Source organism: Piliocolobus tephrosceles, chromosome 2, assembly GCF_002776525.5.
Source record: "Piliocolobus tephrosceles isolate RC106 chromosome 2, ASM277652v3, whole genome shotgun sequence".
Taxonomy (NCBI): Eukaryota; Metazoa; Chordata; class Mammalia; order Primates; family Cercopithecidae; genus Piliocolobus; species Piliocolobus tephrosceles.
The window spans coordinates 51006140-51022610 of NC_045435.1; the positions used below are offsets into that span (position 1 = coordinate 51006140).

The 16471-nt window shown below is 42.2% G+C and overlaps 1 protein-coding gene and 1 non-coding gene across 2 annotated transcripts in view; both read right to left on the reverse strand.

The window, feature by feature from the left end:
- The window catches only part of FANCD2 (FA complementation group D2), a 79925-nt gene that overhangs the window by 61509 nt on the left and 1945 nt on the right, over positions 1-16471 (reverse strand). Inside the window, exons 2-11 of the mRNA XM_026447629.2 lie at positions 15100-15196; positions 10192-10332; positions 8617-8684; positions 8355-8458; positions 7908-7968; positions 6499-6551; positions 3190-3268; positions 2693-2817; positions 876-963; positions 5-12 (exon numbers count right to left, since the gene is read on the reverse strand). Coding sequence (XP_026303414.1) covers positions 5-12; positions 876-963; positions 2693-2817; positions 3190-3268; positions 6499-6551; positions 7908-7968; positions 8355-8458; positions 8617-8684; positions 10192-10332; positions 15100-15184 — 812 coding nt within the window. The 5' untranslated portion in view covers positions 15185-15196. The remainder of the gene's footprint in view (positions 1-4; positions 13-875; positions 964-2692; positions 2818-3189; positions 3269-6498; positions 6552-7907; positions 7969-8354; positions 8459-8616; positions 8685-10191; positions 10333-15099; positions 15197-16471) is intronic.
- On the reverse strand, positions 4874-4976 carry LOC111546984. Its single transcript, XR_002732990.1, has one exon. It is a non-coding gene; the product is annotated as a U6 spliceosomal RNA (small nuclear RNA).

Below are 16471 nucleotides of genomic sequence, written 5' to 3' on the forward strand. Positions count from 1 at the left end.
CAACTGGCGAACCTAAAAATTAAAAGCACAAAAACTTAATAAGTTTTAATGTCACTACCTCAACTTTGTACTGAACTGTTAGGTAACATTAGAAAAAAATCACTTCTCTTACTCCATTTTCCCACTTATAATTTAGGGGAAAAAATATTTTAGATTTTTCCCCAAATTAGAATCTTTTAGTTGTTAATACCACAGCTTCGTCAAAAACAGATGGGCAATAAATGTGAAACAGAGCTATTATCTTACATTCAGAGCCTAAATTCTCAACTGGCTACAGTAAGGCATAAAAAGTATTATTCCTATGGGAAGCAGGTATGATTCACATAATACAGATTTCCACTCAAAACTTACTGCTTAAAAACAGACCTGTGGGCCGGCACAGTGGCTCAAGCCTGTAATCCCAGCACTTCGGGAGGCCAAGGTGGGTGGAAAACAAGGTCAAGAGTTCAAGACCAGCCTGGACAATATGGTGAAACCCAGTCTCTACTAAAAATACAAAAATTAACCAGGCGTGGTGGCAGGCGCCTGTAACCCCAGCTACTCGGGAGGCCGAGTCAGGGAACTGCTTGAAACCGGGAGGCAGAGGTTGCAGTGAGCGGAGATTGCGCCACTGCACTCCAGCCTGGGTGACAGAGCAAGACTCCGTCTCAAAAACAAACAAAACAAAAACAAAAACCAAAAAAAAAACAACAGACCTGTGATTCTATCATAGAATAGCATCTGAAACTCATTGAGAGGGGGAAAAAAAGTATCAAATGTGATTCACTATGGTTTCAAAATGAAATATTCATTACTCCCAAGGCAATGACTGAGTAACACTTGTTCCAGGAGGTTGGAAAGCTGGCTCAGTTTCTGGAAAGCTGAGTGTTTCCTACCTTCAATAGGAAGTTTGGGTCAAGTCGGAGGCTCGAAAGGACATCCAGGATTGGGACAGTGAGTGAAGTATTCTCTATCAGTAGGTCACTGTGAATGGTAGAAAAACAAAAAAGTTGTGTAATGGTTTGAACAGAGCTGGGCAGACAATGACTTGAGAAAATCATTCATTACAGTATGAAAAGAAAGGACATACTTAGTTCCATTAAATTACTGTTTATAGTATGTTTCTTTAAAAATTGTTTTGACTGCAAAAAATAATACATGCTTATTATAAAAATTCAAATAACAAAAGTAGAAGCAAGCCTTCCATCACAATCCCCACTACCCAGAGAACACCACTATTTAGTTTGGTACATATCCTTCCCAGCAAAAAGGAAAAAGAAAACACAAAACATTTACAATGAAATGTGATAAGTATGAGAAACACATGCGCATGGTGCTACAGGAGCACAACGTTGTGAGGACAGTAATAGATTGTTTTTTTTTTTTTTGCTTTTTGAGACAGGCAGGGTCTTACTCTGATGCCCAGGCTTGAGTACAGTGGCGTGATCACAGCTCACTGTAGCTTCAACCTTCCATTCTCAATTGATCCTCCCATCTCAGCCTCCTGAGTAGCTAGAATTACAGGTCGTACCACCACATCCAGCTAATTTTTGTATTTTTTGGAGAGACGGCTTTTCACCATGTTGCCCAAGCTGGTCTTGAACTCCCGGGCTCAAGCGACCCACCCACCTCAGCAGCCCAACATGCTGGGATTAAAGGCATGAGTCACAGTGACAGATGATAAAAGAAGACTATACAAAAGAAGATGAGCTGGCATCAGGCAGGTAAAGTGGGTGGCATAGTGCTTTGCCCATAGGGAGCATCCTGCTCAAAAGGACAAAGGCAAGAAATCATTGGACGTTTTGGAGGTAGCTGTGCACACAACTACACAAAAGAAGTATCACAAACTGAATTTTTAAAAAATGCTTCTAGTACGATAAAAAGTTGCATTATGACAGAAACTTTATTACCTAGGGATATTGTTCACCCCTTCTTCAATACTGCCCTACCAATTACTATTTTTCAAATGAATGACAGCAAGCAATGGGTCTCTGCAAAGGGTCTGATGCAAGGTTGTGCATTAGAATGAATCACCTAGGAACCCAAAGAAGGTAGATGTTTAATAGGCTCCACAAATGATTTTAATGTGCAGTCAGGGTTAAGGACGCCCTGAAGAACATGTTAATGAAACTAAGGGATCATGGTCAACTTCTCCATTGGCCAAATTTAGATACCTAATCCTAAGCCAGACTTCACGCTCATAACAGGTATACCATTTAAAAGAAAGTATGTGGGGCCGGGCACAGTGGCTCACACTTGTAATCCCAACACTTTGGGAGGCTGAGACAGGTGGATCACAAGGTCAGGATATCGAGACCATCCAGGCTAACACGGTGAAACCCTGTCTCTACTAAAAATACAAAAAAATTAGCTGGGCGTGGTGGCAGGCGCCTGTAGTCCCAGCTACTCGGGAGGCTGAGGCAGGAGAATGGCATGAACCAGGAGGTGGAGGTTGCAATGAGCTGAGATCGCACCACTGCACTCCAGCCTGGGCGACAGAGTGAGACTCCGTCTCAAAAGAAGAAGAAAGTATGTGGACCTGTTCAAATATATACCTTTTTTTTTTAAGTCAAATCCCATACCCTACTCATGAAGGTGGGTATCATCCTCTTTTTAGATATAAGAGACCACATTACTACTGCTTTTTGCATACTGCAATGATAAAGCCCCCACAGTTGAGCCTCACTTAGATGGTGACAGAGTGCTTATCCACCTGAGTTCTTTCCCCACATCAGCGTGCTGGGAATCCCCTAGGATCTCAGGTAGGCTGGTGATGATGTCATGCTGCAGATTCTCTGGAGCAATACTGATCAGTTGCATGATCTTGGCAGTGAGGTCCTGCAGTAGAGGACACTATTAGAACTGCAGCACATTACCCAGAATAAAGAAACACTACCTACTTGTGAAATGCAGAGCTGAAATTATTTGAGAGATAAACACAGTTATTTATCTCTGTACTTTGAAAAAGAATCTTCCCAAATATTTAATTTATTTAATAAATGATACCTACTCTTCGTATTTAAACTTTTCTGATGAAATTTAAAGGGTGAAATATCTATGATTCTCAAATGATGAAAATTGGAAAAAGCTAATGGATGGATGGATGGAAAAGTATGAATTTTCTGTTTAGAAAGAGAAAAAAAAATACAACTTCCAAAAGATATGAGAAACATACTCTTTAAATTCAAGAGATAAAGTCCGTAAGCCTACCTTGCCATCCACAATTCTGTCAAGCCACTTTAGTTGACTAACAATGAGTCGAGGTATGTTGATTTCATCACTGGTCTTGCTAAAATGTTAGGAAGAGAAGACAGGGAACTTAGCCTTCCTGGCCAAAATAACAGCAAGCATTAATACTGCACAAAATATTTTAGCCATTCCATTAACATTTACTGAACACCTACTATGCATTTGGCACTGTACTAGACACACAAGTGATACCCAATATGCAGGAGATATATGCTTATGTATGTTGAGAAAAATGTCTAGAAAGTATGCTAAATATGAATAGTGGCTACATCCGGGAGGGTTTAGAGAAAAGGGATGACAGGGCTAGACAGCATCTCTTAATAATAATTTTAAAAAAGGTAACATTAATAAATCTTAAAAACCGAATATGACAAATATTTTTAAAAGGTAAGACACTAATAACATCAACGCAGTAAGTGCTTAAAAAGGCAAGCATAAGTTGGGTGCGGTGGCTCATGCCTGTAATCCCAGCACTTTGGGAAGCCAAGGTGGGCAGATCACATGAGGCCAGGAGTTCAAGACCAGCCTGGCCAACATGGTGAAACCCCGTCTCTACTAAAAATACAAAAATCAGCTGGGCATGACGGTGGGTACCTGTAATCCCAGCTACTCGGGAGGCTGAGTCAGGAGAATCGCCTGAACCCAGGAGGTGGAGGTTGCAGTGAGCTGAGATCGTGCCACTGCACTCCAGCCTGGGTGACAGAGCCAAGACTCTGTCTCAAAAAAAAAAAAAAAAGACAAGCATATATTTCTAAGGGAACACAGAAAGTCAAATTAGATTATATTCATAAAAGTACTAAAAACCATTTATAAATAAAGAAATGTTGGCTCAATTATCATTTTTCCAAAAATGATAGTTTCCACCTTCCTTCAAGTCTCCTACATCTAAAGTTTTGGACCACTTCCATCTCCTTGACAGCATGGTCCTTGTTATTGCAGCCAGTCTTAACTGAAAAAGACAAGCCAGGATGTAAGGTATCCAGCATGAGACATTTAGCTGAAACAAATTAGAAAAACCTTCAGTGGGTGCAGTGGCTCACTCCTGTAATCCCAGCACTTTGTGGGGCTGAGGCAGGCAGATCACTTGAGGTCAGGAGTTCGAGGACAGCCTGGCCAACATGGTGAAACCCCATATCTACTAAAAATACCAAAAAATCAGCTGGGTATGGTGGTGCACACCTGTAATCCCAGCTACTCGGGGGGCTGAGGCAGGAGAATCACTTGAATCCAGGAGGCACAGGTTGTAGTGAGCAAGATCGCACCACCGTACTCCAGCCTGGTGACAGAGTAACACTCTGTCTCAAAATAAATAAACCTTTAAACTTATTACTGTGTCAGGACTCTGAAAAAATTAAAAAGGAGAACATAAAAATGACTATAATCCTGTCATTCCAGAAATGTACACTATTAATATTCATATGTATATGTGTGTATCTTTTTTAAACAAAATACTGAACTATTTATTGCAAAAACCGCAATTACTTTTGCACCAACCTAATATAAATGCTATATGTAACCTGGGTTTGTTTTTTTCAATTAACGCATGATACTAACTAGTTCTTTTTACAGTTATTAATGTGCACATAATATTCCTATTTTTTGAACATCTCAATTATTCACATTTATTTTAAAGAGTAATCTTTTTCAATATATGGAACACCTCACAAATTTGGATATCACCCTTGCAAAGGGGCCATGCTAATCTCTGTATTGCTCAATTTCAGTACGTGTACTGCCAAAGCAAGCACTAAACGAATATTATTTCTCTTTTCTTTTTTTTATTTTGAGACGGAGTCTCGCTCCGTCTCCCAGGCTGGAGTGCAGTGGCCCGATCTCGGCTCACTACAACCTCCGCCTCCCGGGTTCAAGCGATTCTCCTGTCTCAGCCCCCCGAGTAGCTGGGACTACAGGCGCCCACCACCACTCCCGGCTAATTTTTTATTGTATTTTTAGTAGAGACGGGGTTTCACCATATTGGCCAGGCTGGTCTCGAACTCCTGACCTTGTGATCCGCCTGCCTCAGCCTCCCAAAGTGCTGGGATTGCAGGCGTGAGCCACCACGCCCGGCCAATATTATTTCATTTTCATTCACAGTTATTATCCTAGGATAAATTAGGAGACATGACATTAGGACTAAAGGGTATGCAAAATCTAAGGTTTTTGACACATACAATCTATTGCTCTTCAGACTCAATGCCTGAACTAATTTATATGCTCACTAGCAATGCACAAGCATGCCTATTCACCACACTCAACAAGGATACCCTGTGAGAGTAGGAAAAAATGCCTTTATTTTACTGTTTAATAGTTATTACTTACTATTTTGATATAGTGTTTTAAATTTGTGACTTTGCTAACAAAATTGAACTTTTTAAATATTTGATGTTCTTGCATTTCTTCTTTGTAAACTGGCTGTTCACAACCAAATGAACTTTTCTATTAGGCCGTTCATTTCTTTTTTAACATAGTAATTTAAAAAAACAGGTAGTGCCACATTCCAACAGTTGGAGAGGTTCAGGCAGGTTGATCACTTGAGCCTAGAAGTTTTGAGACCAGCCTGGGCAACATGGCAAAACCCCATCTCTACCAAAAAAACATGAAAATTAGCCAGATCGGGTGGCGCGCACCTGTAGTCCCAGGCACTCATGGGGCTGAGGTGTGAGGATCACTTAAGCCTGGGTGGTTGATGCCGCAGTGAGCTGTGATCGTACTATGGCACTCCAGCCTGGGCGACAGAGTGAGACCCTGTCTCAACATACACTACAAAATTAAAAAGGTAAAGAAAAGTATTCAGAGAATACCTGATTCCAACCAACTGGCTACCCTCTTTGGAAACAACTACTGTTACCAGTATATTGTGTATCCTTCTACTAGGGATTATCCCTGAGCATAAGCAACAGACATTTAAAAAAAAAAAAAAATTCTGTTTTTAAATACAGACAAGGTCTCACTACATTGCCCAGGCTGGTCTTGAATTCCTGGACTCAAGCAATCTTCCTGCCTCGGCTTCCCAAACTGTTGGGATTACAGGTGTGAGCCACCGCATCAGGCCGACAGTTACTTTTATTGTAATCCTACCTATTTTTACAAAATCATATTAATAGATGAAACTTCAAAGACACTCCAGTAAAATTTTAGTAGTCACTTAAGAAGCATCACGATAAATATGACTTTCAGAGAAACCAATAGTTTTCAGAGTAACCTTTTCAGAGAGAAACTTAAGTAACAAGTAACACCGGGGTACTTCGAACATTCCATAACTCCACTTACTTTTCAAAAAAATATTCTGGCAACTTCTCAAATAAGGTTTTGATAATGGCAGGCTAAAAAAGAAGACACAGGGAGTTAGGAGATGATCTCAAAATACACAACAGAAATGTATAATCCCAGCTACTTGGGAGGCTGAGGCACGAGAATCGCTTGAACCTGCAGGAGGCAGAGGTTGCAGTGAGACCAGATTGCACCACTCCACTCCAGCCTGGGTGACAGAGGAGACTCTGACACACACAAACACACACACACACACACACACAAAAGAAATGTGTAATTCTCTTTCCAACCAGAGCTCCGGGAATAAACACTTTGTTAAAGTTGATATCTTATTACAAAGATATCCACATGAATATGTCTTCATTTTTAGAATATGCTATTGGAATACACAGATTTGTCTTGTGAAAAACTGAAAATGATTATCAAGACAAAGTTAAAATAATCACATAATCAAAATATTATTAAAAACAATGACGGTTAATCCACGAAATGCAGACTTTAAAAGATTATCAAATAGGTTGCAATGGGAGCTCTCCAGAGGAACAAGGGAGCTCTTAGACTGAAAATAACTAATTATCTTCAAGATTTCCAGTGAAAAGGAAGAGTTTAAGAGTGTGAAAAGATTAGCAGTAGGGGAGAAGAGGAAAAATGGAGAACGGGATGGAGGGAAGTGTTCTGTTCCATATACATTTGTATAACTTGAAATATTTAAATTATATCAATGTATTGTCTATTTAATATATTAAAAGAGAAGAAGAGGAGGAAAAGGACAAAATTAAGATACATAAGCATCTAAAAAGCTAAATGGGAGATGATGGAGATACGAATATGATAAAGATTACAAGATATTGGCTGGGCGTGGTGGCTCATGCCTATAATCCCAGCACTTTGGGAGGCCGAGGAGGGCGGATCATGAGGTCAGGAGATCGAGACCACGGTGAAACTCCATCTCTACTAAAAATACAAAAAATTAGCTGGGCACGGTGGTGGGCGCCTGTAGTCCCAGCAACTCGAGAGGCTGAGGCAGGAGAATGGCGTGAACCCAGGAGGTGGAGCTTGAAGTGAGCCGAGATCGCGCCACTGCACTCCAGCCTGGACAACAGAGTGAGACTCCGTCTCAAAAAATAAAAAAAAAAAGATTACCAGGTACTCAGAGATACACAGGATGTAGCTTTAAGAACAGGAATCAGATGCAGAGAGAATAAATGGGACTGCCAGATGTATTAGGCTAATAAGCACAGTTTTAAAACACAGACGTTACCTTACCAAACCCATCACAGCAACAGGGCTGTGCTAAAGCTGTTACAAACCCAAATTCTCTACTCTATCCTGTGTTCCTGCTATTTAGACTTGAGCATACACCACAAACCTCATCCATCAAATGTTCACAGAAAAAGTGACAGTCTTACCTGTAGTATGTCAATCCCCAGAAGCAGTTTGATGAGACTCTTAGAATAAGATGCACCCATACTGTAAAAAAAAAGAAATCTGTTTTCCACTTTGCTTTCCTTGTTTTAACGCTTTTATCATCTTTTCTCAATAAAATTGGTTAAATACATAATCTTTAAAGAGGAACTACCCTGTTAGACAAGAAACACAGAAATGAGCAGATGGCTCTTTGCAAGGGATCGGTAGAGAGTTGAAATTCTGTCAACACAGGTGAAACACATTCTAGAAAACACTGATTGTTAGGCTCATAACCACAAGCTTAGGAATTTCAAAGTTAGGTTTACTTTGAGGAAAAGAGAGCTTACACTAAAAATGAAATCTGAAACAACTGTGCTCTCCCTCCCCAGCCCCACACAATTAGCGGAACAGACTGACTTTCAGCAAGATTCCATGCCTCCTCTCCACACCTGGCTTCCTCATCCTGCAGACGCTCACAAGACAAAAGGCAGTTCCTGAAACTGTCTTCATCCTCAATGTAAGACTCCAGGCCACTAACAAATTCTTCTATTATCTTAAGGAGATTTAAAAAATAAAAAAGAATAAAATTTTTAGTTTAATATTTGCTGTTAAAAATCATTTTAGCCCACTCAACTTTATACCAGTGTCCTTAATTTCCAAATTCTAGAGTTATGCTGGCACAAGCAAAAATACCAGGGGAAAAATACATACTTTGGGATAGGAAGGGTGTCTCCTCAGGGTCTGAAAGAGCTTCTTTTGGAAAGCTATTTGGTCCACAGCTACGCAGAAAAAAGAAGAGCTGGTCACCAGTCTCCTACCATAGTTTTCCTTCTCTAAAAACCCAAGTTTTTTGCTTTCTTGCCTGATGAAACCAATAAAAATATTTTCAACCTAATTTCAGAGCCAAATCTTTTTTTTTTTTTTTTGAGATGGAGTTTTGCTCTGTCACCTAGGCTGGAGTGCAGTGGGGTGATCTCGGCTCACTGGAACCTCCGCCTCCCAGGTTCAAGTGATTCTCCTGCCTCAGCCTCCCAAGTAGCTGGGACTACAGGCACATTTTTTGGTTTTGTTTTGTTTTGTTTTGTTTTGTATTTTTGGTGGAGACAGGGTTTCACTGTGTTAGCCAGGATGGTCTCGATCTTCTGACCTCATGATCTGCCCTCCTCAGCTTCCCAAGTGCTGGGATTACATGCGTGAACCACCTCGCCTAGCCCAGAGTCATGGGGTTATATCTAAACCCACATAACAGACTTAGCTTTGGCTGGTCGCGGTGGCTCACGCCTGTAATCCCAGCACTTTGGGAGGCTGAGGCGGGCGGATTGCTTGAGGTCAGGAGTTTGAGACCAGTCTGGCCAACATGGTGAAACACTGTCTCTACTAAAAATACAAAAAATTAGCCAGGTGTGGCGGCCTATAGTCCCAGCTACTTGGGAGGCTGAGGCAGGAGAATGGCATGAACCCAGGAGGCAGAGCTTTCAGTGAGCCGAGATCACGCCACTGCACTCCAGCCTGGGCGACAGAGCGAGGAGACTCCATCTCAAAAGAAAAAAAAAAACAGACTTAGCTTTGATAGCAGATAGCCACTAAGTGTTCTAAAAAAGACCTGCCATAACCTTAGCAAGACGGAATAAATCTGTTCCCCAAAAACAGAATCTTACATGGCTTTATACATTTTCTTCTGAAATTATTCTGACACTGATATAGCTGCTTTCCGGATATTTATTTTTTCATAAGCAAACACAAAAGGAATAATACATAATATTTTTTCTAATAAAAGAATGAGAAATGCTTTACTTAACACGTAGTAATGAGGACCAAAGACTGTACCATTTTCTTTTTCCTTTTTTTTTTGGAAATGGAGTCTCACTCTTGTCACCCAGGCTGGAGTGCACTGGTGCGATCTCAGCTCACTGCAACCTTCGCCTCCCAGGTTCAAGCAATTCTCCTGCCTCAGGCGCCTGAGCAGCTGGGACTACAGGCCCACGCCGCCACGCCTGGCTAATTTTTTGTATTTTAGTAGAGACGAGGTTCCACCGTTTTGCCCAGGCTGGTCTCCTGAGCTCAGGTAATCCGCCTGCCTCGAGCCTCCCAAAGTGCTGGGGTTATAAGCATGAGCCACCGTGCCCGGCCTGACTGTACCATTTTCTAAAAAGCGATTTCAACTTTGTCTCAAGATGGATGGCCCTCTCATTTCTAATCTTCATTGCCTCTCTATTTAGAAAACCCATGATTCAGTCCTGAGCTATTTCATTAAACCCACAGAATAAAATTAGATTAAAATATTACCTAGTTGATTCTGATTCTCTCCCGTTTTAAGAATAATTCCTGATATCTTAAGAAGCTTTACAAAGATGCTGTCATTTTCTTCAACTTCATTAGCAATATGAGATTTCTTTGTCTTTTTGGAAAGTGGTTGCTTCCTGGTTTCTGAAAATAGAAAAATTTTCAAGAATATGGCAAATAGTAAAGGAAAAATTAAAACTTAAACCCAGGAATAATAATCCTGAGAGGAAAACCGATGTGTTCCTTAAAAATTATACTAGGATTGATGCTGTAGTGAAATAAACTATCGTCAGCAATAGTGGCTTCCAAAACAAACAAACAAACAGAATTATTTTCAACTACTGAGTTTTCATTTGAAGAATTCAAAATGTGCCATTTCTGGCCAGGTAAGGTGGCTCACGTGGTAATCCCAGCAATTTAGGAGGCCGAGGCAGGAGGATCACTTGAGCCAGGAGTTCAAGACCAGCCTGGGCAACAAAGCGAGACCCCCTATCTCCACACATACACACACACACTAGTTAGGTGAGGTGACACCCACCTATAGTCCCAGCTACTTCAGAGGCTAAGGCGGAAGAATAACTTGAGCCCAGGAGGTTGAGGCTATATAGTGAGCTATGACAGTGCCACTGCACTCCAGCCTGGGTGACAGAGTGAAATCCCCATCTCTAAAAAAATAAATTCAAACAAACAAGTGCCTAACAAGAATAACCCATGGAAATGTTTTCCATCCAAATACTAAACTAGCCAGTGTCTCTCAAACTATTGCCTGCAAACCACGGTACTGGAATCCCTGGGAAGCTTATTAAAATGCATATTCCCAGCCGGGCACGGTGGCTCACGCCTGTAATCCCAGCATTTTGGGAGGCCGAGGTGGGCAGATAACGAGGTCAGGAGATTGACACCATCCTGGCTAACATGGTGAAACTCCGTCTCTACTAAAAATACCAAAAAAAATTAGCCGGGCATGGTGGCAGCCACCTGCAATCCCAGCCACTCGGGAGGCTGAGGCAGGAGAATGGCGTGAACCCGGGAAGTGGAGTTTGCAGTGAGCCAAGATCACGCCACTGCACTCCAGCCTAGGTGATAGAGCAGAACTCCGTCTCAGAAAACAACAAAATAAAATAAAATAAAATGCATATCCCGACCAAGCATGGTGGCTCACGCCTGTAATCCCAGGACTTTGGGAGGCCGAGGCAGGCTGATCACCTGAGGTCAGGAATTCAAGGCCAGCCTGGCTAACGTGGTAAAACCCCATCTCTACTAATACAAAATTAGCTGGTGTGGTGGTGCACACCTGTAATAGCAGCTACTCAGGAGGCTGAAGCAGGAGAATCATTTGAACCCCGGAGGGAGAGGTTGCAGTGAGCCCAGATCACGCCACTGCACTCTAGCATGGGCAACAGAGTGAGACTCCGTCTCAAAAAAAAAAAAAAAAAAAAGGCATATTCCATGCCATATACCACAGTTACTGAGTCAAAATCTTGGGAATGGGACCTAAGAGTCTGAACTTTTTACAGTCTTTAGATAATAATCCTGATACACACCAAATTTGAGACTCAATGATCTCAATAAAGGGTAGACAGAATGGGGAAGTTTCTCCCGTATCATATCTTTGACTACAAAGCTCAGATAGGTTTAATCCCAAAGCTCAGATAGGTTTCTACCCATAAAAAGAAACAAGAGACAAGAAACAAACAAAGCCAAGTTTAAAATTTACTCTTCTCCCTTAATGATGCCATTCTGTTTTTTCCTTCTTCAATTCCAATCCCTTTTCTTTTCTTTTTTTTGAGACAGAGTCTCGCTCTGTCACCCAGGCTGGAGTGCAGTGGTGTGATCTTGGCTCACTGCAAGCTCCGCCTCCCGGGTTCATGCCATTCTCCTGCCTCAGCCTCCCGGTAGCTGGGACTACAGGCGCCCGCCACCAGCTCGGCTAATTTTTTGTATTTTTAGTAGAGACGGGGGTTTCACCATGTTAGCCAGGATGGTCTCGATCTCCTGACGTCGTGATCCGCCCGCCTCGTCCTCCCAAAGTGCTGGGATTACAGGTGTGAGCCACCACGCCCGGCCTCCTCTCCCTCTTTGTAATAAAGCCTTAATCAGAATGAAAGACCACTACCTTCCTGAATGAAATGTAAAACATAACCAGAATGAAAGATTCAGTTTGTTCGTTACTGACCAAGATAACCCAAATCCCTTCTAATAAACTTAATTCAGAAGTCTCTTCTCTTTTGGAGAACAGTATTTCCAAAGTATAACATTTACTTTCAGTAATTTCCTATATTATTCCTCTTCAGTTTCAAATTTTCTACCAATTTCTCTATATTCTAATTCTATAATCCCATTACTAATCGACTATTGGAGCTTCACAACTTCCTTTTTTTTTGAGATAAGAGTTTTGCTCTGCTGCCCCGGTTGAAGTGCAGTGGCATGATCTCAGCTCACTGCAACCTCCACCTCCTGGGTTCAAGCAATTCTCCTGTCTCAGCCTCCCAAGTACCTGAGATTACAAGTGCGTGATCCCACACCCAGCTAATTTTTGTATTTTTAGTAGAGATGGGGTTTTGCTATGTTGGCCAGGCTGGTCTCGAACTCCTGACCTCAGGTGATCTGCCCGCCTTGGCCTCCCAAAGTGCTGGGATTACAGGCGTGAGCCACCATGCCTGGCCCACAGTTTCCGTTTCTAAATCAAGCCTATTCCTAATATGGTTTTGGACTTGCAATTTTTATCATTATAATTGCTGTTCAGCAAGCATTTTCATCTCTTTCGGTTGAATTGACCAAGAATCAGACTTAAATTCCAATAACCTAGTAAGAAATAACTCTTCAATCCACAAGTTAGTAGAATCTAAGCTATGAGGAGGCAAAGGCATTAAGAATGACATAATGGGCCGGGCGTGGTGGCTCACACCTGAAATGCCAGCACTTTGGGAGGCTGAGGTGGGTGGATTACTGGAGTTCAGACGTTTGAGACCAGCCTGACTAACATGGTGAAATCCCTTCTCTACTAAAAATACAAAAATTTAGCCAGGCATGGTGGCATGCACATGTAATCCCAGCTACTTGGGAGGCTGAGGCAGGAGAATCGCTTGAACCCGGGAGGCAGAGGTTGCAGTGAACCAAGATCATGCCACTGCATTTCAGACTGGGCAACAAGAACCAAACTCCATCTCAAAAAAAAAAAAAAAAAAAATTATATAATGGGCCAGGCGTGGTGGCTCAAGCCTGTAATCCGAGCACTTTGGGTGGCCGACGTGGACAGATCACTTGACGTCAGGAGTTCCAGACACCCCCTCTGGCCAACATGGTGAAACCCCATCTCTACTAAAGATACAAAAAAATCGGCCGGACATGGTGGCTGGCACCTGTAATCCCAGCTACTGGGAGACTGAGGCTGGAGAATCACTTGAACCTAGGAGGTGGAGTTTGCAGTGAGCTGAGATTGTCCCACTGCACTCCAGCCTGGGCGACAGGAGACTCTGTCTCAAACAACAACAACAACAAGAACGATACCATGGACTTTGGGGACTCGAGATAAAGGGTGGAAGCGGGGTTAGGGATTGAAAAACTACACATTGGGGACACTATACATTCTTCAGGTGATAGGTGCAACAAAATTTCAGAAATCACCGCTAAATAATTTGTTTATGTAACCAAACACCACCTGTTCCCTAAAAACCTAGTAAAATAAAAACAAACCAACACAAATCAAGTTAGAACTGCTTTAATAGAGTAAATGAGTGCAATAAATGAACTATCAACCTCCCCGTCCCCCGCTCCCTTTTTGAGACACGGTCTCTCTCGCTCTGTCGCCTAGGCTGGAGTGCAGTGGTGCTATTATTGACTCACTGCACCCTCGACTTTCTGAGTTCAAGTGATCCTCCCACTTCAGCCTCCTCAGTAGCTAGGACCACAGGCGCACACCACCACGCCCAGCTAATTAAAAAAATTTTTTGTAGAGATGGAGTCTCGCTATGTTACCCATGCTGGTCTTGAACTCCTAGCTTTAAGTGATCCTCTCACCTTAGCCCCTCAAAGTGCTTGGATTACAGATGTGAGCGATAGCACCCAGCCATAACTCCTTATATCCGGAACTCTTGGGATCTTTGTCAACCATTTCTCATATTGAGAGTCTGCACTGTTTCTTTGCCTCTGGTGTGCTTGCTTTGATATAGCTTTCCTTTCACATCACTAACATAGCATGTGTCTAGATCGTAATATTTTTTTTCCAAGAGAGTAAGAAAGAACATAAAGTTTTGTAAGGGTAGAGACTGTTATATCTTTGTGTCTCAACACCTAAATGATGTATAGCAGAGAAGTCTAACACTAATTCCTCTTATGGATGTGGAAACTGAGGCCCAGAGGGTGTGGGCATACTCAAAGTTATATGCAGAATTCAAGGCAAAAATTCAGTCCTAAATCTGATATTTCTCCCTGAATTCTGTGCACTCTAGGCCAGGCACGGTGGCTCAAGCCTGTAATCCCAGCACTTTGGGAGGCCGAGACGGGCGGATCACGAGGTCAGGAAATCGAGACCATCCTGGCTAACCCGGTGAAACCCTGTCTCTACTAAAAAATAGAAAAAACTAGCCGGGCGAGGTGGCGGGCGCCTATAGTCCCAGCTACTCGGGAGGCTGAGGCTGGAGAATGGCGTAAACCCGGGAGGCGGAGCTTGCAGTGAGCTGAGATCCGGCCACTGCACTCCAGCCTGGGCAACAGAGCGAGACTCCGTCTCAAAAATAAATAAATAAATAAATAAAAATAAAAATAAAATAAAATAAAAATAAAAATTCTGTGCGCTCTATCCATTACACTTTGAAGATTCTCAGCACTTGAAAAAGCAGGAACTTTATATCTCTCACATGCCTCATACATTGCTACAGGAAATAAAGCAACAAATGACTAGATACTTACTGGAGGCATCTTCGGTCAGGCTCTCTTTATCCTCAGATTTTGACAGTCTTCTTTTGGAAACCATTTTGACCAATGTCTTGTGCATTTAAATTACTTCCTAGAGCAAAATCGGGAAACAGAAATTACCCTCTAGAAGATAAATTCTGAGAAGTTAAAGCTATTGTTCAAAGAAAACTGCTCTATCGAAAATCAGAGGGGCTCACATCTCCATATTAATGCTATCTAAATCTAGGTGCTAAGGAAATTTCAACTCACATCTAGCCAATACTATCTTCCTTTCAAGTCTTAGTTGCCTCTTTAGGCAGACTACTTTGCTGTTGCTGAAGGATAAAACCCATCGCTCTCCATCTGAGATTCAAGACCCTCCATTATCTATCCCCAGTGTACCTGTCCTTTAACTCATTATTTCAATACAGTAGGTTAGGGACTGTGCTAGGTGCTGGGGTTACAACTGTGAACTAGACAGACATGATTCCTGTCCTTAGGGAGTTTACAGTATAGTGACAAATAGCCTTAATGTACTGAACTACAGTTTTGTAAGTGCTATAAAAGTACAGATGCTATGAGGGCTTACTAGGAAATTTAATCTAGTTGCTAGTAGGGGTGGTAAAGAGAAGTAAGGACAATTTCTTAGGGACAATCTCCTCGAATTTTTTCTTTTTTCTTTTTTTCCAGTAGAGACAGTGTTTCACCAACTTGGCTAGGCTGGTCTCAAACTCCTGACCTCAAGTGATCCACCCACCTCAGCCTCCCAAAGTGCTGGGATTACAGATGTGAGTCACCTGGTCTGAAGAAGCGATTTTTTTTTTTTTTTTTGAGGCGGATCTCACTCTGTCTCCCAGGCTGGAGCGCAGTGGTGCAATCTCGGCTCACTGCAAGCTCCACCTCCCGGGTTCACGCCATTCTCCTGCCCCAGTTTCCCAAGTAGCTGGGACTACAGGCGCACGCCACCACGCTAATTTTTTTGTATTTTTAGTAGAGATGGGGTTTCGCCGTGTTACCTAGGATAGTCTTGATCTCATGACCTCGTAATCCGACCACCTTAGCCTCCCAAAGTGCTGGGATTACAGGCGTGAGCCAACCTGACGGACGAAGTGATTTTTAGGCAGGGACTTGAGGGCTGAAACAGGAGTTAGCCAGTAGAAGGCGTAGGAGAAGAGGAGTCCAGGCAAATAAATAGTCATACTGAAACAAGGAGATGTGGAGTTAGAAATGAGCCAGCAGAGGTAGGGGAGTGCCTGAATCACATGACCTTTTAATCTTGTAAATCAGAACCTTCGTGGTCTCAGTGCCTTTGCACAAAGGTGTTCTTTTCATCTGAAGTGTGCCTGGAAATTTCTTTTCTTGTTTTTTTTTTTTTTTTTTTTTTTTT